Source organism: Macaca fascicularis, chromosome X, assembly GCF_037993035.2.
Source record: "Macaca fascicularis isolate 582-1 chromosome X, T2T-MFA8v1.1".
NCBI lineage: Eukaryota > Metazoa > Chordata > Mammalia > Primates > Cercopithecidae > Macaca > Macaca fascicularis.
The window spans coordinates 117,023,305-117,041,536 of NC_088395.1; the positions used below are offsets into that span (position 1 = coordinate 117,023,305).

The 18,232-nt window shown below is 45.6% G+C and overlaps 1 protein-coding gene across 1 annotated transcript; it reads left to right on the forward strand.

Moving 5' to 3' along the window:
* Window positions 1-52: 52 nt before the first annotated feature.
* Window positions 53-15,265, forward strand: RTL9 (retrotransposon Gag like 9). The gene is made up of 3 exons (XM_015443884.4): window positions 53-4,189; window positions 9,490-13,584; window positions 14,126-15,265. Exons 2-3 carry the CDS (start codon window positions 9,541-9,543, stop codon window positions 14,243-14,245), a joined length of 4,164 nt encoding a protein of 1,387 aa, XP_015299370.3. The 5' UTR covers window positions 53-4,189; window positions 9,490-9,540; the 3' UTR covers window positions 14,246-15,265.
* The last annotated feature ends 2,967 nt before the right edge of the window (window positions 15,266-18,232 follow it).

Below are 18,232 nucleotides of genomic sequence, written 5' to 3' on the forward strand. Positions count from 1 at the left end.
GGCCCTGGGGTTTAAGAAGAAAAAGCCCAGAATTTGGTTTCGAATCCCAACTCTGCCTGTCTTTTGCTGTATGAATTTGGGCGAGTCACTTCTCTTCTCTGGACCTCAGTTTCCTCTTCTGTTAACTGAAGACAATAATCTTCTTCCTAATTCTAACCCAAATGGTGTAAAGAGTAACTCAAAGAGTTGAAAGAATGCTACAAAGGGCAGGGTTTGGCACTTTCAGTAAGTGGTGACATTTTTCAGTTCTTCAAAGTCCCTGATTGGTAGCCACTACCTGCATCCACCTGCCTATAGTGAGCCCAAGACATCCCACAGTACTAGGCACTATGAGCTTCATGTCTAAGAGTCTAAATAGTTTCCACTTTCAAGTTGTGGGACTTTTGGCAAGTAGCTCAATGCTTAGCAGCTCAGTTTTCCCATCTGTCAAGTGGGTATACAAAGTAGTAATAATACAGGTCCACAATCCCTTATCTGAAACTGTTGGAGCTAGACATGTTTTAGAGTTCAAAATATTTGGATTTTAGAAAAGCAATGTGGTACATATAACATATATATCACACCTTAATGAGATCCAAGATTATACCCTGTCATCAAACTCATTAATATTTCTAAATGGGATAAATGAATAGCCTCATGTCATTTCAGGCCTAGTTTTGCCACCAAATGAGCTTGCCACAAAATTTCAGTTTTCAGAAGCTTTAGGATATCAGAGAGGCACATAGGAAATTGTGGACGATGAAGGAAGTTAATACTTATTTTGTGCATGTAATGTACCAGGCATTGTTCTAACTATGCATTAACTCATTTAGCTGGCCCAATAAGCCTATGAGGTAAGAAGTATTATTTTATCATCCCCATTTCATAGATGAGAAAACTGAGATTCAGAGGTTAAATCACTTGCCCAGGGTCCCAAAGCCAGTTAGGAGCAATGCTGGGATTCCAACCCACACATTTCCGCTCTTATCCACCTTCTCTGCCTAATCCATGGGGTTAAATTGAGGCTTTAAATGCCTATAGGGGCCGAGCAGGTCACTGAAAAAGTAAAGGTGGCCCTATGGGTACTGAGGCAAACTGGTGAGCACATGCCTCACCTACAGGGAGCAGGTTGTTCAGCTCTGGCTGATTGTTGCTATATTGGAATTTGGATCAAAGTCTTTCTGTGTGTGTGTGTGTGTATGTGCACGCGTGCGCGTGTGTATGTGTGTGTGTGTGTGTTTCAGAGAAGCCAGAAATCTAGCTTTCTATCTGAAATTTCCTGACTTTTAAATGTTGGCAACTAATTTTAAAAAATGTTAAAAACATTGTACGGGTCAAATAAAATCTGTCTGCAGTCTGAATTTAGCCTGTGGCTGCCAGTTTTCAAGCTCTGCAATGAGTAAATAGATGTGAAAGTGCTTTGGAAACTTAAAAACGTGCTCTAGAAACAGAAGAGTCTAATTTTAGGGTTATATCTTGTTTTTTCCTTGACTGTGGTCTAGTTTTTAAAAAACTTGTGTTCCTGGCCTGATGGAGATGAAAAGTCAGAATTAAATAGAGACTTCAGTGAACTTCAGTACTTCATTCCTTTGGCAGGCTGGATAAATGAGAGGCCTAGGTGTACTGGATGGACTAAGCCTCAGAATTCCTGCCACACCCACAAGCCCCTTCTAAGGAGTTTCCATCCACAGACCCTAGCTGAGGGAAGTAGCAGTTTCTTATGAATAGGTGACTATGCTTGGTACCACGTGATCCTGCTTCCCCCTAGCAATAGCCACTTGAGCCAGGAGAGGGCATCTGATCCATGAGCAGTCACTCTATAGGCTGGCAAATAGCCTATGAAGGAACCTGGGTGAGAACTTTGCCTAGCAAGTACAGTTACTGAATTTAGACCAATGAGAGTCTCTCTCTTGGGGAGTTTGAATACCAGACCTAGAAAGAGTGAGCAATTGGCAGCAAGGGCAGAAGCTGAACACAGAGAAGGCAGGCAGCAGGGACCCCGGATAAGCAGGACCAGGAGAGATTACTGAACTTCAGCTATGTGCCAGATTCTTTACACGTTGTTTTGTTTAAAACATTCAAAGAGCATGCGAGGTAGGTACTGTTATTATGCCTGTTTTACAGATGAGGAAACTGAGGTGAAATAACTTGAAGTATTGGGGTTCAAGCCCAGGCCTGTTTGAAGTTAAAATCAGAGTGTAGGAACCTCAAAGCCAGTGGTTCTGAAACTCTAGTGTTTCAGAATCACTTGGGTTAAATGCAGGTTCCTTGGCGTCACCCCAGACCTATATTGAATCTGCTCTTTGAGGATGGAGCCTCCCTCCCCTTACAAATCTGTGTTTTAGGAGTTTTCCCAGGGAGCACTTGATGCAGGGTTTCCCCATCACACTTTTATTTTGAGAAATGCAGTTTCAGAGGGTATGGCAAGTACTGTGTACTGTGCTACCTTTACCTACAGAATGAAGGTCAATGTCAACAGATGTGGTTAAATTCCAATTTAAAGTCTTGGAAATGGGGCCAGTTATGTAAAGAAGAGGACATTAGTTTGTTCTCTTCTCTCATCAAGGAAGTCTACATTGTTACCAGTTATTTGACAGAAGATACGATTGAGATGAATGCCCAGTAGTTGTAAACATGATCGGATCTGCACTTCAGGGTGGGTGCAGAGCTAGCATATGTTCACTAAGCATTTTCCATGAGGTGCGTAAACTGTAGAAACTCAGTGCTCTGGCAACAAAGAACATGAGAGAAAATTACCAAATGCAGATAGACATATTGTAAACCATGGAGCTTAAAATGTAAACCTACTTGCTAGGCTGATCATAGAGGTTCTTCTCAGCCCTAGAGAATTTGTGTAAGAATCCCGTCCATGCCTTTATTTACACCATTGATTAAAAATGCTAATCAGAAGAGGATCAAGACTAGGGACCTCCTTCTAGGTTGTTGCAGAACTCCCACTCTGGCAATGGTATTCAACTGGTTTTGAATTTTTCTGCTTTAAGAACTCTCCCTGGGAAGACTAGTGGTCTGAAGTTTGCTTGGAGAGTCTCAAGCCAGAAACTGATTTGTGGTCCAAATGCTTAATAGCATCAGACACATATTCCTACAAGAGAGACATGTGGTCCAAGGGGTGGCACAGGTCAAATGTGATGGCCAAGTCCCGCCTCAGCAGGGCTTGAATCCGCACTTGGCAACTTTTATTTCTCTCTGTCCGTTCCTGTGGATAGTTTATCTGTGTTAATGTCCTCATTTAGGCTAAGGTCAAACTCTGTTCTTCTCTCTTCTGGCCAGAAAGACTTCCTGTTTTACAGGTATATGATCTTCTCTGTGTTGATATTTTAACTCTGAGTGATTCTCTAAAGCAGGTCCTTGGACAAGTGCCCATCTTCCAGGAAAATTGCAGCAGTCCACCTTGCAATGAGAAAGCCTGAGGACTAGGTAGAAAATGTTTCGCAGAGAAGAGGAATCTATTTGATGTATTATTCTTTATTCTGAGGTTATTTCCTTCTCTTTTGACATTGAAGCCCTTTCTTTTTAGAAAATGATGACTTGTGGTTGTTTTGTTCCTTAATGCTTTTACTTGGGAAAATAAAAATCTGGGAGTTCAATATCAGCCCCTCAAATTTTGGGTTGCATTAGCTGCAAGTCTGGGAACTGGTCTAATTTTGAGTGTTCTGCTAGTATCTCTAGGTACCTCCTATTGCCACTTATGTTCTAAGTGCTTATAAATTACCTGCTTCGTAATCTGCAGCAGAATCTCTCCGAGGACTGACATCAAGCTTACAGCTCTGGAGTTTACGGTATACTGGTCTGTAGTTTCCTTATTTAAGAAAATTGGGACACTGCCCATTTGCAGTCCTCTGGTATCCCTCCTGTTCTCTTTGATTCCACAGATCCTTCAGGCCGGCACCTAATGCAAGGCAGTTCCGTTTGCTCTTCTTATAATGTTCTTTTCCCTATAGAGTTGGACATGCATATACATGTTGTTTGGGGAATTTGCAGCACATCCAATGAAAGCATAATTCCCAACTAACAGTCAAATCCTTTTCTTTGGAGCTACCCGGAACACACCTACCCTCTCTTCCATATGACAGCCCTTCAGAGACTTGAAGACAGTGTGTGACTCTCCTGTGAGTTAAGAGCACTGGCTGAGTCAGACAGACCCGAGTGACAAGCCCAGCTTCACTCCCTCTCAGCGGTGAGAGCCAAGGTAAGTTACTTCATTTTCATTTCTCTGTAGTTCAGTTCTTCAGATGATTTAGAAAATGGGAGTAAAAAAACCACTTTATTGGTTTATCGTTCAATAAATAAGATGAGGTATGTAAAGTGTTTAACATAGTGCCTGGCATAGTAAGCACTCAGTAAATGCTAGCTATTTCCCCCTCTTTATTTATAAAGAGCCGATGGGCATTTTAAGTGTCAGGGCTGTGGGGGAGGAAGGAAGTAGGGAGAGTTTCTACTTCCCTGAATGATCAAGGAAGGCAGAAGATCCTAAAGTAGACCAGGTATTTCTTTAGCCTTAGGTTGTCTGTTTTCAGTTATCTGGTTGCCTATTTGCTAGGGCTTGGGGAGAGAATATTGTTGAGAATCTAGGTAAAGGCTTATTTTCAACAGCTGGAAAGCTATTTGTTGACATATTGAACCAGCTCTTGTTTATTCTTATTTCCCCGAGCAGCTAGCCATGCAATCCCCTAAACTCAATTACCTTTTGTGAGGCGGCAGGAGCATGACACCTCCTAGCCGTATTGATCAGTGCAGACTGGGTGGGACGTGAGGGACCTGAGAGATGCTAAGCAGCAAATTCTGGGCTTTTCTTTCCTTAGAAGGCCTCTCTTCTCTGTGTTCCTAGAGACTCTGGCTTTAATAGAACAGAAGTCTATGCCTCACATGGGCTGAGCAAGCAAGAACCCTCTCTCAGTAGCCTCCTTAGAAGCGGGCTGATGAAAATAGTCACAATGGGCCAGAACTTGGAACCCTGGAGTGACCAGTGCCAGCATGGTTTTCTAACTGCAGCTCTTTGCACACACTGGGTTCTGCAAGCAATTGAATGATATGAACTCTGAATGCCATTGCAGCTAGAGAAAGTTTGGAAGGAGACACACCCAACTGTGAACAGACAGAGGAATGGGACTTGCGGAGGATGGGGGGTGGGTGGGGTGGGGCATTTTCAGGACTTTAGCTTTATCTGTATGGAGGATTTCAAGTCTTTATCCTAAGACTATATTCCTAGATTACTTATGTAATTATTAAACATAAATAAAAGTTAGAGAAAGAAGAAATTATTTTTAAAAACAAACCAAAAATAAAACACAAAATAAAGTGGTACAACCATTAAGCTTGTTGGGGTAGAAAGGTTGCTTGGGTTGGGGAGGGGGGTGGATGTTGGGGATTCCTAGAGAGAGCTTGCAAGGAATGGAGTGAAAAGGGCTTGAGAAAGAACCCTAGGGAAACATATCTTTAAAAAAAAAAAATTAACTTTTATTAGTTTTTCTCTTTTTGTATTATGGGTCCATTATAGACCAATGAGAAAATACAGATAAGGAAAATAAAAATAAAAAATCCCCTCTAATCCCATCATTCAACTATGGCCACTGTTGGCATTTGGTATACATCTTTCCAGATTTTATTTTTTTTCTATGCAAAAGTCTACGTATTTATCTTTATGATAATCAGATCCTCATGTACACATTAGAATATATTTTCAATGGCTATAATAATGGCTGCTACAATTGCACCATGATTCATTTAATCATTAAATGAGTTGTATCCTAACATTAGACACTTAGGTTATTTCCAAAATTGTTGCATTAGAACATAAACAGTGCCCTGCAGCTGTGTGACATTGGGAAAGCTAGTTAACCTCTCTGTTTCTCTGGTTTCTCATCTGGAAAATGAAGGGGCTAATAGAACCTACCTTGTAGTATGTTGTGAGTGTCAAATGATATCATGTAGGTAAAGTACTTAGCACAGGGCCTGGCACAGTAAATGTTAGCTTTTATTGTTAGGTGTGTTAATAATAATAATAATAGTTGTTGTGAGGCCATTGTTAATAGAATGGCTATTCTGTGACTTTTATGTATTTAATTTTTTTCTTTGAGGGGAGAGGAGAGTGACTGGAATTTTTCTTTTGTGTAGTATACTATAGTGAGCTCTGGAGTCACACAGAGCTGTGTGCTTTTGGTCATGTCAATTCATCTCACGGAGGCTCAGTTTCCTTACCTGTGTACTGAGAATTTAAAGGATCTAGCTCACAGGGTAATTGTAAAGATCAAATGAGATAATGCTGGTGAAGCCCTCAGCCCCATTCTTGGCATATGGGAAGAGTTCAAGGAATATCAGTTGTTGTTGTTATTATTACTACAAGGATTCAGCTATTTGTAGTAAGAAAGTTTCCTTGCTTTGTGGTGTGGGGATGTGGGGGCGATGGCAGTGAGTAGAGTACTCTGAGTTTCTAATCACTTGTCTGATTACAAAGAGATAAAATTATTTTGGAAACAGAATGGCCAGGGCTGAAATCTGGGCTTTTAAAAAATTATTATTATTATTATTATTTTATGTGACTGTGGTCACATAGCCTTCTCCAAGCCCATTTCCTCATGTATAAAATGGGAATGACCTCAATGCCTACCTTACGCGTGTTGCTGGGAGGTCGGAATTACATAATGCATGTGTAGTGCTTAGCCCAAGTGCTCAGTTGTTGTTGGTTGCTAATGATGAGGTTTATAACGACCTGAATGCCTCCCTTGTCAAACTCTATATCCCTATACCTGGGCTGCTTGAACTTCACCTGGAGGCTTTGCCCTATCCAAGGCTCAGGGACCAATTCTCCTTAGACTGAGGGTTTCTCCCCTTAGACTGAGTGCACCAATTCAGGAAAACTGGAGTACTCCGGTAAACCTTTCTGCTAGCTCCACTCTGACCTTGTGCCCCAGTTCTAGAAAGCAGGCTGTAGCCCTATTTGTATGAACAAGCCCTCACCTGGTATGCTCAAGGCTGGTATGTTTTTCTTGCTAGCTGTCTGAAATCCATGGAGCCTTTCTGTTGAATCCTAGTCCTGTGGCAGGGATCTGGTTGCTGGATTTTTCTCTGTGTCTCTGACCCTGGGGTAAATTGCCTTTGTTATGATCACCATTACAGGGCTCTGTTAAGGTGTTTGCTTGCCAGCCCCCACTGTCCATCCTCCCAAACCCTCTTTCCCTGCACCTGAACCTCTTTGAACGTTTCTGATGCTGTTCCACTCAATCTCCAGCCTCAGTTTCTTTCCCTCGAGCCCTCTGCCTGTGCTTCCACGTCGTATCAGTTGCAGTGTCTGGGTCCCAGGACTCCTGTGTCTACTCAACCGCACAGGGCACATATCTTGTTTCCTGAGCTGGGACCCTTTTCATCGCATCTTTTTAATTGTGTCAGTCTCCTCTTTTCTTTGGGTAGAGTGGGGTGGGGCATACGCTGGTGGGACTGTTTGGGGTGACAGGGAAGAGGGGTGGAGTTGCATAGGCCAAGTGCTAAAGCGGAGCTTCTGGAGGACTGTCAAGTGAAAGGCGGCCAGAGGCAAATGTCAGAGCCTATATAGAGGCAGGAATCTGGGACCAGAGAGACAGAGCAAGCAGTAGCAAGTCAGGAGCAGTGGGGCGGGTGGGCGGGCAGGCTGGCTGGCAGGCAGGGGGGCGTGGCAGGGGATAGCAAAGGGATATTGCAGAGAACAGCTGTTGGTACTGGGTCTTTAATGAACTGGCTGGGCACGAGGTATAAGTTAATTGGCCATAGTAAAAGAGCTAGGGGTGCAAAGGATACTCTCTCCCTCTTCTCCGTCACTGGCAAGGTAAGATCTTTCTGGCTTTTGCCTGGTGGGAAACTGTGGCATGTTCAGAAATTTTTCTGAAGATGGGAGGTGGAGGTCTATGGCCACTCTTTTGACTCATCTTTCCCATTGCACCGATTATTACAATAACCAGGGTGTCAGCAGAAGGCCCGCATTTCTTTTGCGACAACCCATCTTGGGGTTGTCCAGGCTGGAGACAGAGGCAGGGGACTTGGTAGTGTGACTGAGTAAGGGGGAGAGGTGGATCTTTATAGCACAGCGGTGAAGAGTAGGGGGCTCTGTGGATGGAGCCAGGAATCTATGTGACCGCAGGCAAATTATCAAGCTTCTCTGGGTCCGAATTTTCATATTTGTAAGATAAAGGACGGGTACAACCGAAATCTCTTAGTGTTGCTATGGGGACCACATGAGATGATACATGTAAAGTGCCTAGCACAGTGTTTGCCAGTCAGTGCATGCTAAAGAAATGTTCACTGTTAGCATTTCTGTTGCAAGTTTTCTCATTATTATGGAATCACAATTCCATGAGGTTGATGACTTTTGTGACATTGTCCCAAAGTAGCAAGTTTTCTGCTTTTGGCATGAGCAGGCTGTGGGGACATGTCAACATTGTGTAATATTTGCATTGGCTTCCAAGTCGTGTGTCCAAAAGCCCCTTCTGGGGCTGCCTATTGGAGCAGACTGGAGGGGTGAGGCTCTGGATCGCCCACCCCCATGTCATCAGAGAAACTTGAAACTTGGACATGCTAGAGACTGGGCTCTAAGTGACCCATGGTCTAGGATGTCAGAGAAATAATTGAATGCAAGCTCAGGGATGCCAAACACTAGGCAACCCCCAGGAGGGGGTCACAGTCAATGATATACAGTTTGTTACTGTTGCAGTGACCCTATTTTAGCCTTGACCCTGGATAATCTGAGAAAGCTGGTAAAATGGGGATAATAGTATCTATTGCCCAGGAGATTGCAAGAACCAAATGGGATAATGCTTACAAAGGCCCTTATGTTATAGGAAGTTGTGAACAGTTGTCTAAAGTACAGTGCCTGGCACATACTATGTGAAGCAATAAATAAATAGTAGTAATGGGGTGGTGGTTGCTGTTATTAATAAGAATAATGAAGACAATAAGCAGAATTTTCAGTTCATGGAATGTTGCTCTCAGTCATTGATCAGATAAATGTCTCCCTTTTCCTGAGGAGAACATTCAGGGCCATCAGAGTAGTAAAATGAGGATTAAACCGTTGGCAGAATTCAATGAACTCCAGGAACTAATGATTATCCTGGGGCAAAGGACTTTCTTATTCAGGTCTGCCAGTACCTTGGCTGGCTTGTGAGGACTGCCGTGGGATAGAATACAGGCCAGGAACCTGCATTTCTCACACTTGGCCAGAAGGTGGTGCTGCTGCTTTATTTGAGTCAGGACTGCCCAGGCTCCTGGCTGCGGAGGTTGCTGGCGTTTACAGCATTTACAAACTGAGAGGCTGTGGGTTGGTTTGAAAAGGATAGAGGCAGAAGGGATATTTGCTCCAACGCCAAAGTTGTTCATTGCTTCACAGCTTCTTTAATCTGATAGCCTCACCTTCAATGCCGTATACCTGAGAACGCATAAAAACGGGTCTCCATGAGCAATTTGTCTATTTCCCGATCTTCTTGATACTGACTTTTGACCTCTAAACTTGTTTCTTATTTACAGGTTTTCTTGCCGCTTGGGCTCCTTCCACACTGTCCTGTGGCTGTGGCAGATATGTCAATACCCTTACATTCACTGCGATTCAACAATACAATGAAGGAGGAAAATGTTGAGCCCCAAAACAAGCAGATGGCCTTCTCTGGACCAATGACGGAGACCAGAGCAGACGTACAGATTCTGCATTCTCATGTACAGTTGCCTATAGTCTCAACTTCAGCCTCAGACCCTGCAGGGACATCCACACAGTTGATGACATCTCCAGCCTTTGACACCATGTCTGCACCTCTAATGGGAGTACCAAACTCTGGAGCATTGTCCCCACCCCTAATGCCAGCCTCAGACTCTGGGACACTTTCCCCATTGCTAATGCCAGCCTCAGACCCTGGGGCACTGTCCCCATTGCTAATGCCAGCCTTAGATTCTGGAACATTGTCGCCATTGCTGTCCGCTTCAGAGTATGGGGTAATGTCCCCAGGGATGATGACAATTCCTGACTTTGGAACGATGTCCACAACACTAATGGTAGCACCAGATTCTGCAGAGATATCACCATTGGCAATGCCAGCTCCATCCTCTGGAGCGATGTCTACACCTATAATGAGCACTTCATCCTCTGAGGCAATGTCCACACCATTCATGCTAGCCCCAGATTCTGGAGAGATATCCCCAATTCTAATGCAAGATATGAATCCTGGAGTGATGTCTACACAGCCAGTGCCAGCTCCCAGCTCTGAGGCAATGTCCCCATTGCAAATTACAGATGAAGACACCGAAGCAATGTCCAAAGTGCTGATGACTGCTCTAGCCTCTGGAGAGATATCTTCACTGCTAATGTCAGGCACGGACTCTGAAGCAATATCCTCACTGATAATGTCAGCCCTAGCTTCTGGAGGAACATCACCCCAGCCAACAAGCACCCAGAACTCTGGGGGAATACCTACCCCTCTCATGTCAGACCTAGACTCTGGAATAATGTCTTCACTTTTAATGTCAACTCCAGGTTCTGAAGTAATGTCCACACCGCTACTGTCAGTCCCAGATGCTGGAGAAATGTCCACATTACCAAAGCCAGCTCCAGATGCTGAAGCAATGTCCCCAGCAGTAATGACAGCTCTACCCTCTGGAGTGATGCCCACCCAAACGATGCCAGCCCCAGGCTCTGGAGTGATGTCCCCATGGTCAACACAAAATATAGACTCTGAAATCGTATCTTCTCTGCCAATGAGAGCAACAGCCTCTGGGGAGATGCCTGCACCACCAGTAAGAGCTTTAGACTCTGGAGCAATGTCCACACCGCTAATGGGAGCCCCAGCCTCTGGAAATATGTCTACATTGCAGAAGACAGTTCCAGCCTCTGGAGCCATGACCACCTCACTGATGACAGTCCCAAGCTCTGGAGTGATGTCCACAGAGCAAATGTCAACCACAGCCTCTAGAGTAATGTCCGCACAGTTAACAATGGCCAAAACTTCTGGAGCAATGCCCACAGGCTCTCTGAAAGCTGTGGCAAAACGACACACGAGAGCCACAGCCTCTGGAAAGAAGTCCAAGCCACGGAGGAGAGCTCCAGCTTCTGGAGCAATGTCCACCCAACGAGTTATGGACACAGCCTCTGAAACAATGTCCGTGCCACAATTGACAGTCCCAGCCTCTGGATCAATGTCCATGCTGCAAATGAGAGCCCCTGTCTCTGAAGCAATGTCCATGCCACAAATGAGAACCATGGCCTCAGGATTGACATCTGCACCACAGATGAGAGCCATGACTTCTGGAGCAATGTCCACCCCACTAATGACAGCCCAAACCTCTGGATCAACATCCACCCTGTTAATGAGAGACACAGCCTCAGGAGTGATGTCCTGTCCACAAATGAGAGCTCTGGCCTCTGGAGCATTGTCCAAGCCACTAATGACACCCAAAGCCTCAGGAACGATGTTCACGGAACAAATGGCAACCACAGCTTCTGAGGCAATGCCCACACTGCTAATGAGAGACACAGCTTCTGGAGCTCTGTCCATGCCGCAAATGACAGACACAGTCTCTGGAGGGTTGTCTGCGCTGCTAATGAGAGACACAGCTTCTGGAGCAATGACCACATCACAAATGACAGCCACAGTCTCTGGAGGGATGTCCATGCCACTAATGAGAGCTCAAGACCCGGGAGTAACGCCTGCCTCACTAATGAGAGCCAAAGCCTCTGGAAAGATGCTCGGTCAGCCAATGAGCACCCAAGATCCTGGAGGGATGTCCATGTCTCCCATGAGATCCATGACTGCTGGAGGGATGCAGATGAGTGCCCCAAACTCTGATGTGATGTCCACACCAACAATGAGAGCCTGGACCTCTGAAACAATGTCCACACCACTAATGAGAACCTCAGACTCTGGAGAGAGGCCCTCACGGCTCAAAAGAGCTCCATCCTCTGGAAAGATGTCCCTACCACTAATGAGAGCTCCAGCTTCTGGAGAGGTACCCACGTCTCTGAGATCCTCAGCTTATGGAGCCATGTCTGCTCCACAAATGACAACCACAGCCTCTGGAATGATGTCCATGCCACAAGTGAAGGCTCCCATCTCTGGAGCAATGTCCATGCCACTAACAAGATCCACAGCCTCTGGAGGGATGTCCATGCCACTGATGAGAGCCCCAGGCTCTAGAGTGACATCCACATCACAAATGATGCCCACAGCTTCTGGAGACATGTACACACTACCAGTGCGAGCCCCAGCCTCTGGAGGGATGTCCCCACCACTAGTAAGAGCTCCAGCCTCTGGAACTATGTCCACACCACTAAGGAGACCCTCAGCCTGTGACACTGTGTCCACAGAGTTAATGAGAGCTTCAGCCTCTGGACATATGTCCACTGCACAAACAACAGCCATGGTCTCTGGAGGGATGTCCAAGCCACTAACGAGAGCCCCGGCCTCTGGAACAATGCCCATGCCTTTAATGTCAGCCATGGATTCTGGAGAGATATCTATGCCGCTAATGGAAACCATGGCCTCTGGAGCAATGTCCACATTGCAAACCAGTGTTGCGAACTCTAGATCTATGTCCTTGCCACAAACAACATACACAGTGTCTGGAGGGATGGCCACAGCACCAATTAGAGCCTCTGCTTCTGGAGCAATGTCCACATCATTTATGAGACCCTCAATTTCTGGATCGATGCCCATGCCACTACCGAGAGCCACAGCCTCTGGATGTGGCATGGGGATGTCCATGCCACAAATGACAGCCACAGACTCTAGAGGGAGGTCCATACCACTAATGAGGGCCTCAGGCCCCAGAACAATGTCCACACCACAGACAGCCTTTGGAGTGATGTCCACTCTGGAAACCAAAGCCACAGACTCTGGAGAGGCGTCCATCTCTCACAGTAACATCACAGCCTCTGGATCAAAGCCCACACCGCACATGACTGCCACAACTCCTGAAACTACGAAACCACCACCAAAGGAAGTGCCATCCTTCGGAATGTTGACCCCAGCACTCTGTTACCTCTTAGAAGAGCAGGAAGCAGCCCGGGGCTCATGCTCTGTGGAGGAAGAGATGGAGATTGATGAGGAGAAGCAAATGAAGGGGTTTTTGGACGATTCAGAGAGAATGGCATTTCTGGTGTCTCTTCATCTGGGAGCAGCAGAGAGGTGGTTCATCTTGCAGATGGAGGTAGGAGAACCTCTCTCAGATGAAAATAAGTCTTTCCTGAGAAGATCCCAGGGCGTATATGACTCCCTATCTGAGATAGACATCCTCAGTGCTGTTCTTTGCCATCCCAAACAGGGCCAAAAGTCAGTCAGGCAGTATGCCACTGACTTCCTGCTGCTGGCCCGACATTTGTCTTGGTCTGATGCCATTCTACGGACCAGATTTCTGGAAGGACTCTCAGAAGCTGTTACCACCAAAATGGGTCGGATCTTCCTGAAGGTGGCTGGCAGCCTAAAGGAGCTGATAGACAGGTCTCTGTACACCGAGTGCCAGCTGGCTGAAGAGAAGGATTCCCCAGGCAACTCAAGCCAGGTTCTGCCAACAGCCTGTAAGCGGAATAATGAGGAGGCCATGGAGGATGAACTGAGCTCTCAGCAGCAGACTGAGGAGGTAATGAGGGGGAAATCCACCGAAGGATTTTGAGCAGAGAAATGAGGAGGTCACGACAAGGAATACATCCTGCTTCCTTGAGTAGAATCGGGAAGAGGCAAGGGGGAGGCATGGAGCTCCTAGACCATTAAACCCTAAGCTGGAGTTTCATCAAGTGAGCATGGCTCTGCAGTTATTTTGGGTATGTTAACTACTTTAAGGAACAATGTCCTGCCCAAGTTACTGAGGACGTGGGATAGTTGAAGTACGAATTCTTCTCATTATGAGGGAACTGGCTGGGCTCAGTTCCAATTCTCCCCTTGTTCCAAGTCCAATTCTAATAAACGGGTCTTTTGGGAGCTGGGGCCCATCTACAGCAACAGGTGCTGTGGAGTCAGGTCACTAAGGAATTAGAATAGCCTACTCCTTGGTCACACTGTATGCAAGTCAGACAAATTAGCAAAGTGCCTTGATCTGCTAGGTTACAGAACTTATCCAGGCAGAACATCCCTTGTCATAGTAAGTGTGGCTCTTACCTCTGTTGTCTTTTTCTCACTTGCAGCACCAGCATGTTCCCAAACGCTGTTACTACCTGAAAGAGCACGGAGACCCCCAAGAAGGTCTTCATGACCACCTTGGACAGAGCACAGGCCATCATCAGAAGGCCCATACCAACAAGTAAAACTCCATGGAATCTTCTCCTGTGATACCTGACTCGACTGCTAACTGGAGGACTGGTTCCTGGACCCATTCCATTCAACTACATCATAAACCTTGTTGCCTTCACCCTTCAGCCTCCTGCTCCAGGCACATCCCACCTTACCTCTCACTTGGCTGATTTGACCTTCTCTTTCACCCACATGCCTATGACCTGCCCTGACAATCAGAGTGTGGACCACAGGAGTGTATGGTGTATGAAGTTTTGAACTCCCATCACCACCGAGGCCAGTACTAGTTCTTGGTCCAGGGAGAAGTCTAGGCAGGATAAATCATATCTTACCTCAAAACCCCTTAGTGTATCTTGCCATGTGTCAGCAGGCAAACTTGAGGAAGCCCTGGTTCTATTTCACCTGGCAGGGGAGCCTATAAGGAGAGTGATGCCCACTCCTATACCACCCTAGTAACCCAGTAGACTTGCCCTGTATGCCCCAACTCATAGCACCTAAAATGGGTCTCCAGGGTCCTTGCCCTGTTTATAGTATCCATCCTGAACCATTCGTTTTGACCCATAATAATAATTATAGTGATAGTATGATGGCTACCAGTTATTGATAATGTATCTATCATGTGACAGGCATTGGGCTAAACTCTTGACAAGCACCATCTCACTACATTCTTACAGTAACACAACTTGTTCTTGTGTTGTCAGCTTCTGACCTCTTGATCTGTTGTTTCTGGCCTTTGTTGTGTCCCTCAGTGCGCGTTCTCCAGCTCTGACCTCTGGGTGACCCCCTCAGTTGTTGATTGCTCTCACTCCCCTTGGCTGTTGTGCTTCATGGCCAGCACTCTTGATGAGGGTCTTGGTCTATAAACAGGCATAGATAGTTAGAACATAATGTGAGCAGTGTTTGCCTTCAGGTGGTGGGGTTATGGGTAGTTTTTATTTTCTTCTTTCTACTTCTCTATACTTTTCAGATTCTCTACAGTAAGCATGTATTACATTTATAATTATAAAAGTAAATAAACTTCATTTATGAAAAAAGAGTTCATTGTGGCTCCTAGAATTTGATTTACTGAGTCCTTTATTCCACCAATATTAGTTATGTAACTTATGTCAGCTACTGTTTGGGGGACAGACAGATAAGAATCCTGCTGATATGAACATTCCATTCCAATGGAGTGGGGAGAACAAGAACACACTGAATTTAGATTGGAATTGTGAAAGCTGTGAAGAGAAGAAATCAGGACAATGGGGAATTTGATGCAAATAGGACCAATTTATGTATTCAATAGTAGTCCATATAATTGAGTTACTCAATAATCTTTCAACAACAGTAGGAGAGACATGATTAGAAACTTATTTTGGATAGTTAAATTGGCAACAGTTTGGAGACAGGATGGAGGAAGGGATCAGAGAGCCGCTGAGCCCTCTACTTCAATAGTCCACGTAACTGACTGGCTGGGTGACTTAATCTAGGGTGGTGGCAGTAGAGATGGTAATTCATGGACAGAGACCTAACCTTCTCTGAGTACTCAAGTCCACTGCTCCAGGACTCAAGTCCTCTGCTCCATTACCCTTAACTTTGGGTCTGATTTCAGGAAGAGGAAAATGATACTCAGGAAAGACAGATTGGCAGACAAATTGGCAGCCCCTTGATACTGTACATAAGAATCTGGCTGTGTGGGTTGCCTGCAGCTGCCTCAATCACCAGTGCTTTTGCCTCAGGAAAGAGAAGGTGCGATAAGTCAGGAAATACGAATTCCAGAGAGATGGCTGGCCCCTGGGGACCCAGCTTTCCCCCTCTTCTCTGGGTCTGTTGGCTCACACCTAGCCCAGTCCAAGACCGAGTGGAGTTTGGACGTCCTTTTTCGGCCAGGATTGCTTTTAGCTAGGAAAAGCACTGTCGAGTTTTCTCTTTGCTGAAAAAGAAATGGATAATATAGAATTTGCAACTTATGCCTGGAAAATGTATACAGAAAGGACAATGTCCTAAAAATGAACCTTATTTTCTTATAGCCATGCTAATGGAGAAGGATGGCAATTCTTTTATTTATTTTTCTCCCTAGCCATTCTTCTTCTTATTGTTTTTGCTGTCCTCTCCTTCAAGCTAACGTCACTAGAGATAAATGGAACAAATGAAGCCCAATCGTACCCTGCCAGAGCTCAGTCCCTGTTCTTCTACCTATCCTAAAGGTTTTATTTAGAAATGTTTCAAGAGCCCCTCAGCATCTACATGGAGCTGGGCTATTATATGCCCAAGTACTTGACACCATTTCATCTGCTATAAAATGGAGTTTCAAGTTTTTCCAGGCCTCACTGGTCCGTGGGCAAAAATAATGTCCCATAAGCAGGAAAATCTTGGATGTGATGGACCACTGTCACCACCTGTGTTACAGGGTCTCAATCCCTTGAAGGTTTCCCCCAATTATTTGTGGCAGATTTCAGAAGTTTCACATGCTCTGAGATAGTCCTCTCCTGTTGTTCTTTGACTCCTACCCTGTCCCATGGGGGTCAGCTGCCCACATTGCCACTTGAGGGGAGCCACTACACCCCACCCAGATACTGGCAGGTGCTTCTGGCTGTGAGAACACAGAAACCCCTCGTCAGAGGAGGCGTGGATTCTGGAGTGTTCACAGCTGCACACCTGAGTGGAGCCTAAGTGGTGCTGCCTTCTCTTTGGTAGCCTTGGCTGACGGAACTGATGGCTCCCCCCGAAGGGTGGAAATGCCTCTTGGAATTCTGTGCCACACATTATCACCTGGACACCCAAAAAAACATTGCTTCTACCACACGTCTCAGTGAGGCCTGCATAAGAAAAACAGTTTCAGCTTCTACCTGCAGCAACATCTCCCTGCCCTTGCTCAAACGTTCAGACTTGGTTCCTGTGCCAAGAACAAAGGCCCTCAGGTCCTCTATCCAGACCCATGCTTCAGTCCCCATTTCTGTGTTCTTCTACCTGGTCTCTACTCCTGCTGAGTAGAGACTCACCCAAGGTGCTGTAAATCCAGATTTCTTCCAAATCACTTTGTTCCAGGTGATGAAATGCCAGGAACCCTCTCCACACAACCAATCTTTGGGGCACAGTGGGAGAGCAAATGTCAACCTTTCCTCTTCCTTCATCCTTCTGCCATCCTGTCACCCACCAACCTTGTCTCTGTTTCTGCTCCTCAGGGAACAGCATAGAGAACTTTCTCTTAAAGACCACTATTCCCATACAAGTACAGGCTCAGGCTCAGGCTGCTGCTGAATGATGAATGCCTCAGACAGTTTCCAGTCATTTCTGAGTTTCATTTTGGGCTCAGCCAGGCTCAGTCCACTGGACTACTGGACTACACTGGACTACTTTGATCAGATCAAATGAGGGACCCTTCCCCTCCATTTCTTCCAATACACCATTGCTTCAGACATTGAGGCACTTTCAACCTCATTCTGCCATCAGAATATTACAGATAAAATAACTCATGCTATAGAGAGACTAGTCCCCCTATGGATTGTGTGTTTTCTTCCTCCTCACATGGTCTGAAAGCAACTTGAACAATTGTGGGACAGGGGAAGCAAGCTGCTAGATCTCTTATGACCAAAGGGAAGATTTATAGAATAGATACTGTAGTAGTTTGAAATGACACTGGATGGGGAGACTTTTCTTTTTCTGTCTTTTTTTTTTTTAATTTTTAAATTTTTTTAGACAAAATCTTGCTCTGCTGCCCAGGCTGGAGTGCAGTGGTGCAATGTCAGCTCATTGCAACCTCTGCCTCGTGAGTTCAAGTGATTCTGGTGCCTCAGCCTCCCGAGTAGCTGGGATTACAGGTGCCTGCCACCATGCCTGGCTAATTTTTGTTATTTTTAGTAGAGACAGGGTTTTGCCATGTTGACCAGGCTGGTCTCGAACTCCTGACCTCCAGTGATGTGTCCGCCTTGGTCTCCCGAAGTGATGGGATTTACAGATGAGAGCTACCACGCCCAGCCAAGACTTGACTTTGAGTACTTCTGTCTCTCCCTCTAACAAGC

What these genes read in the sequence shown, in the direction of transcription:
- RTL9 (XM_015443884.4), top strand. Translation starts at nt 9,541, where the DNA reads ATGTCAATACCCTTACATTCACTGCGATTCAACAATACAATGAAGGAG. An exon ending in CTCAGCAGCAGACTGAGGAG is followed by an intron (nt 13,585 to 14,125) that starts GTAATGAGGGGG and finishes TCTCACTTGCAG; the next exon opens with CACCAGCATGTTCCCAAACG.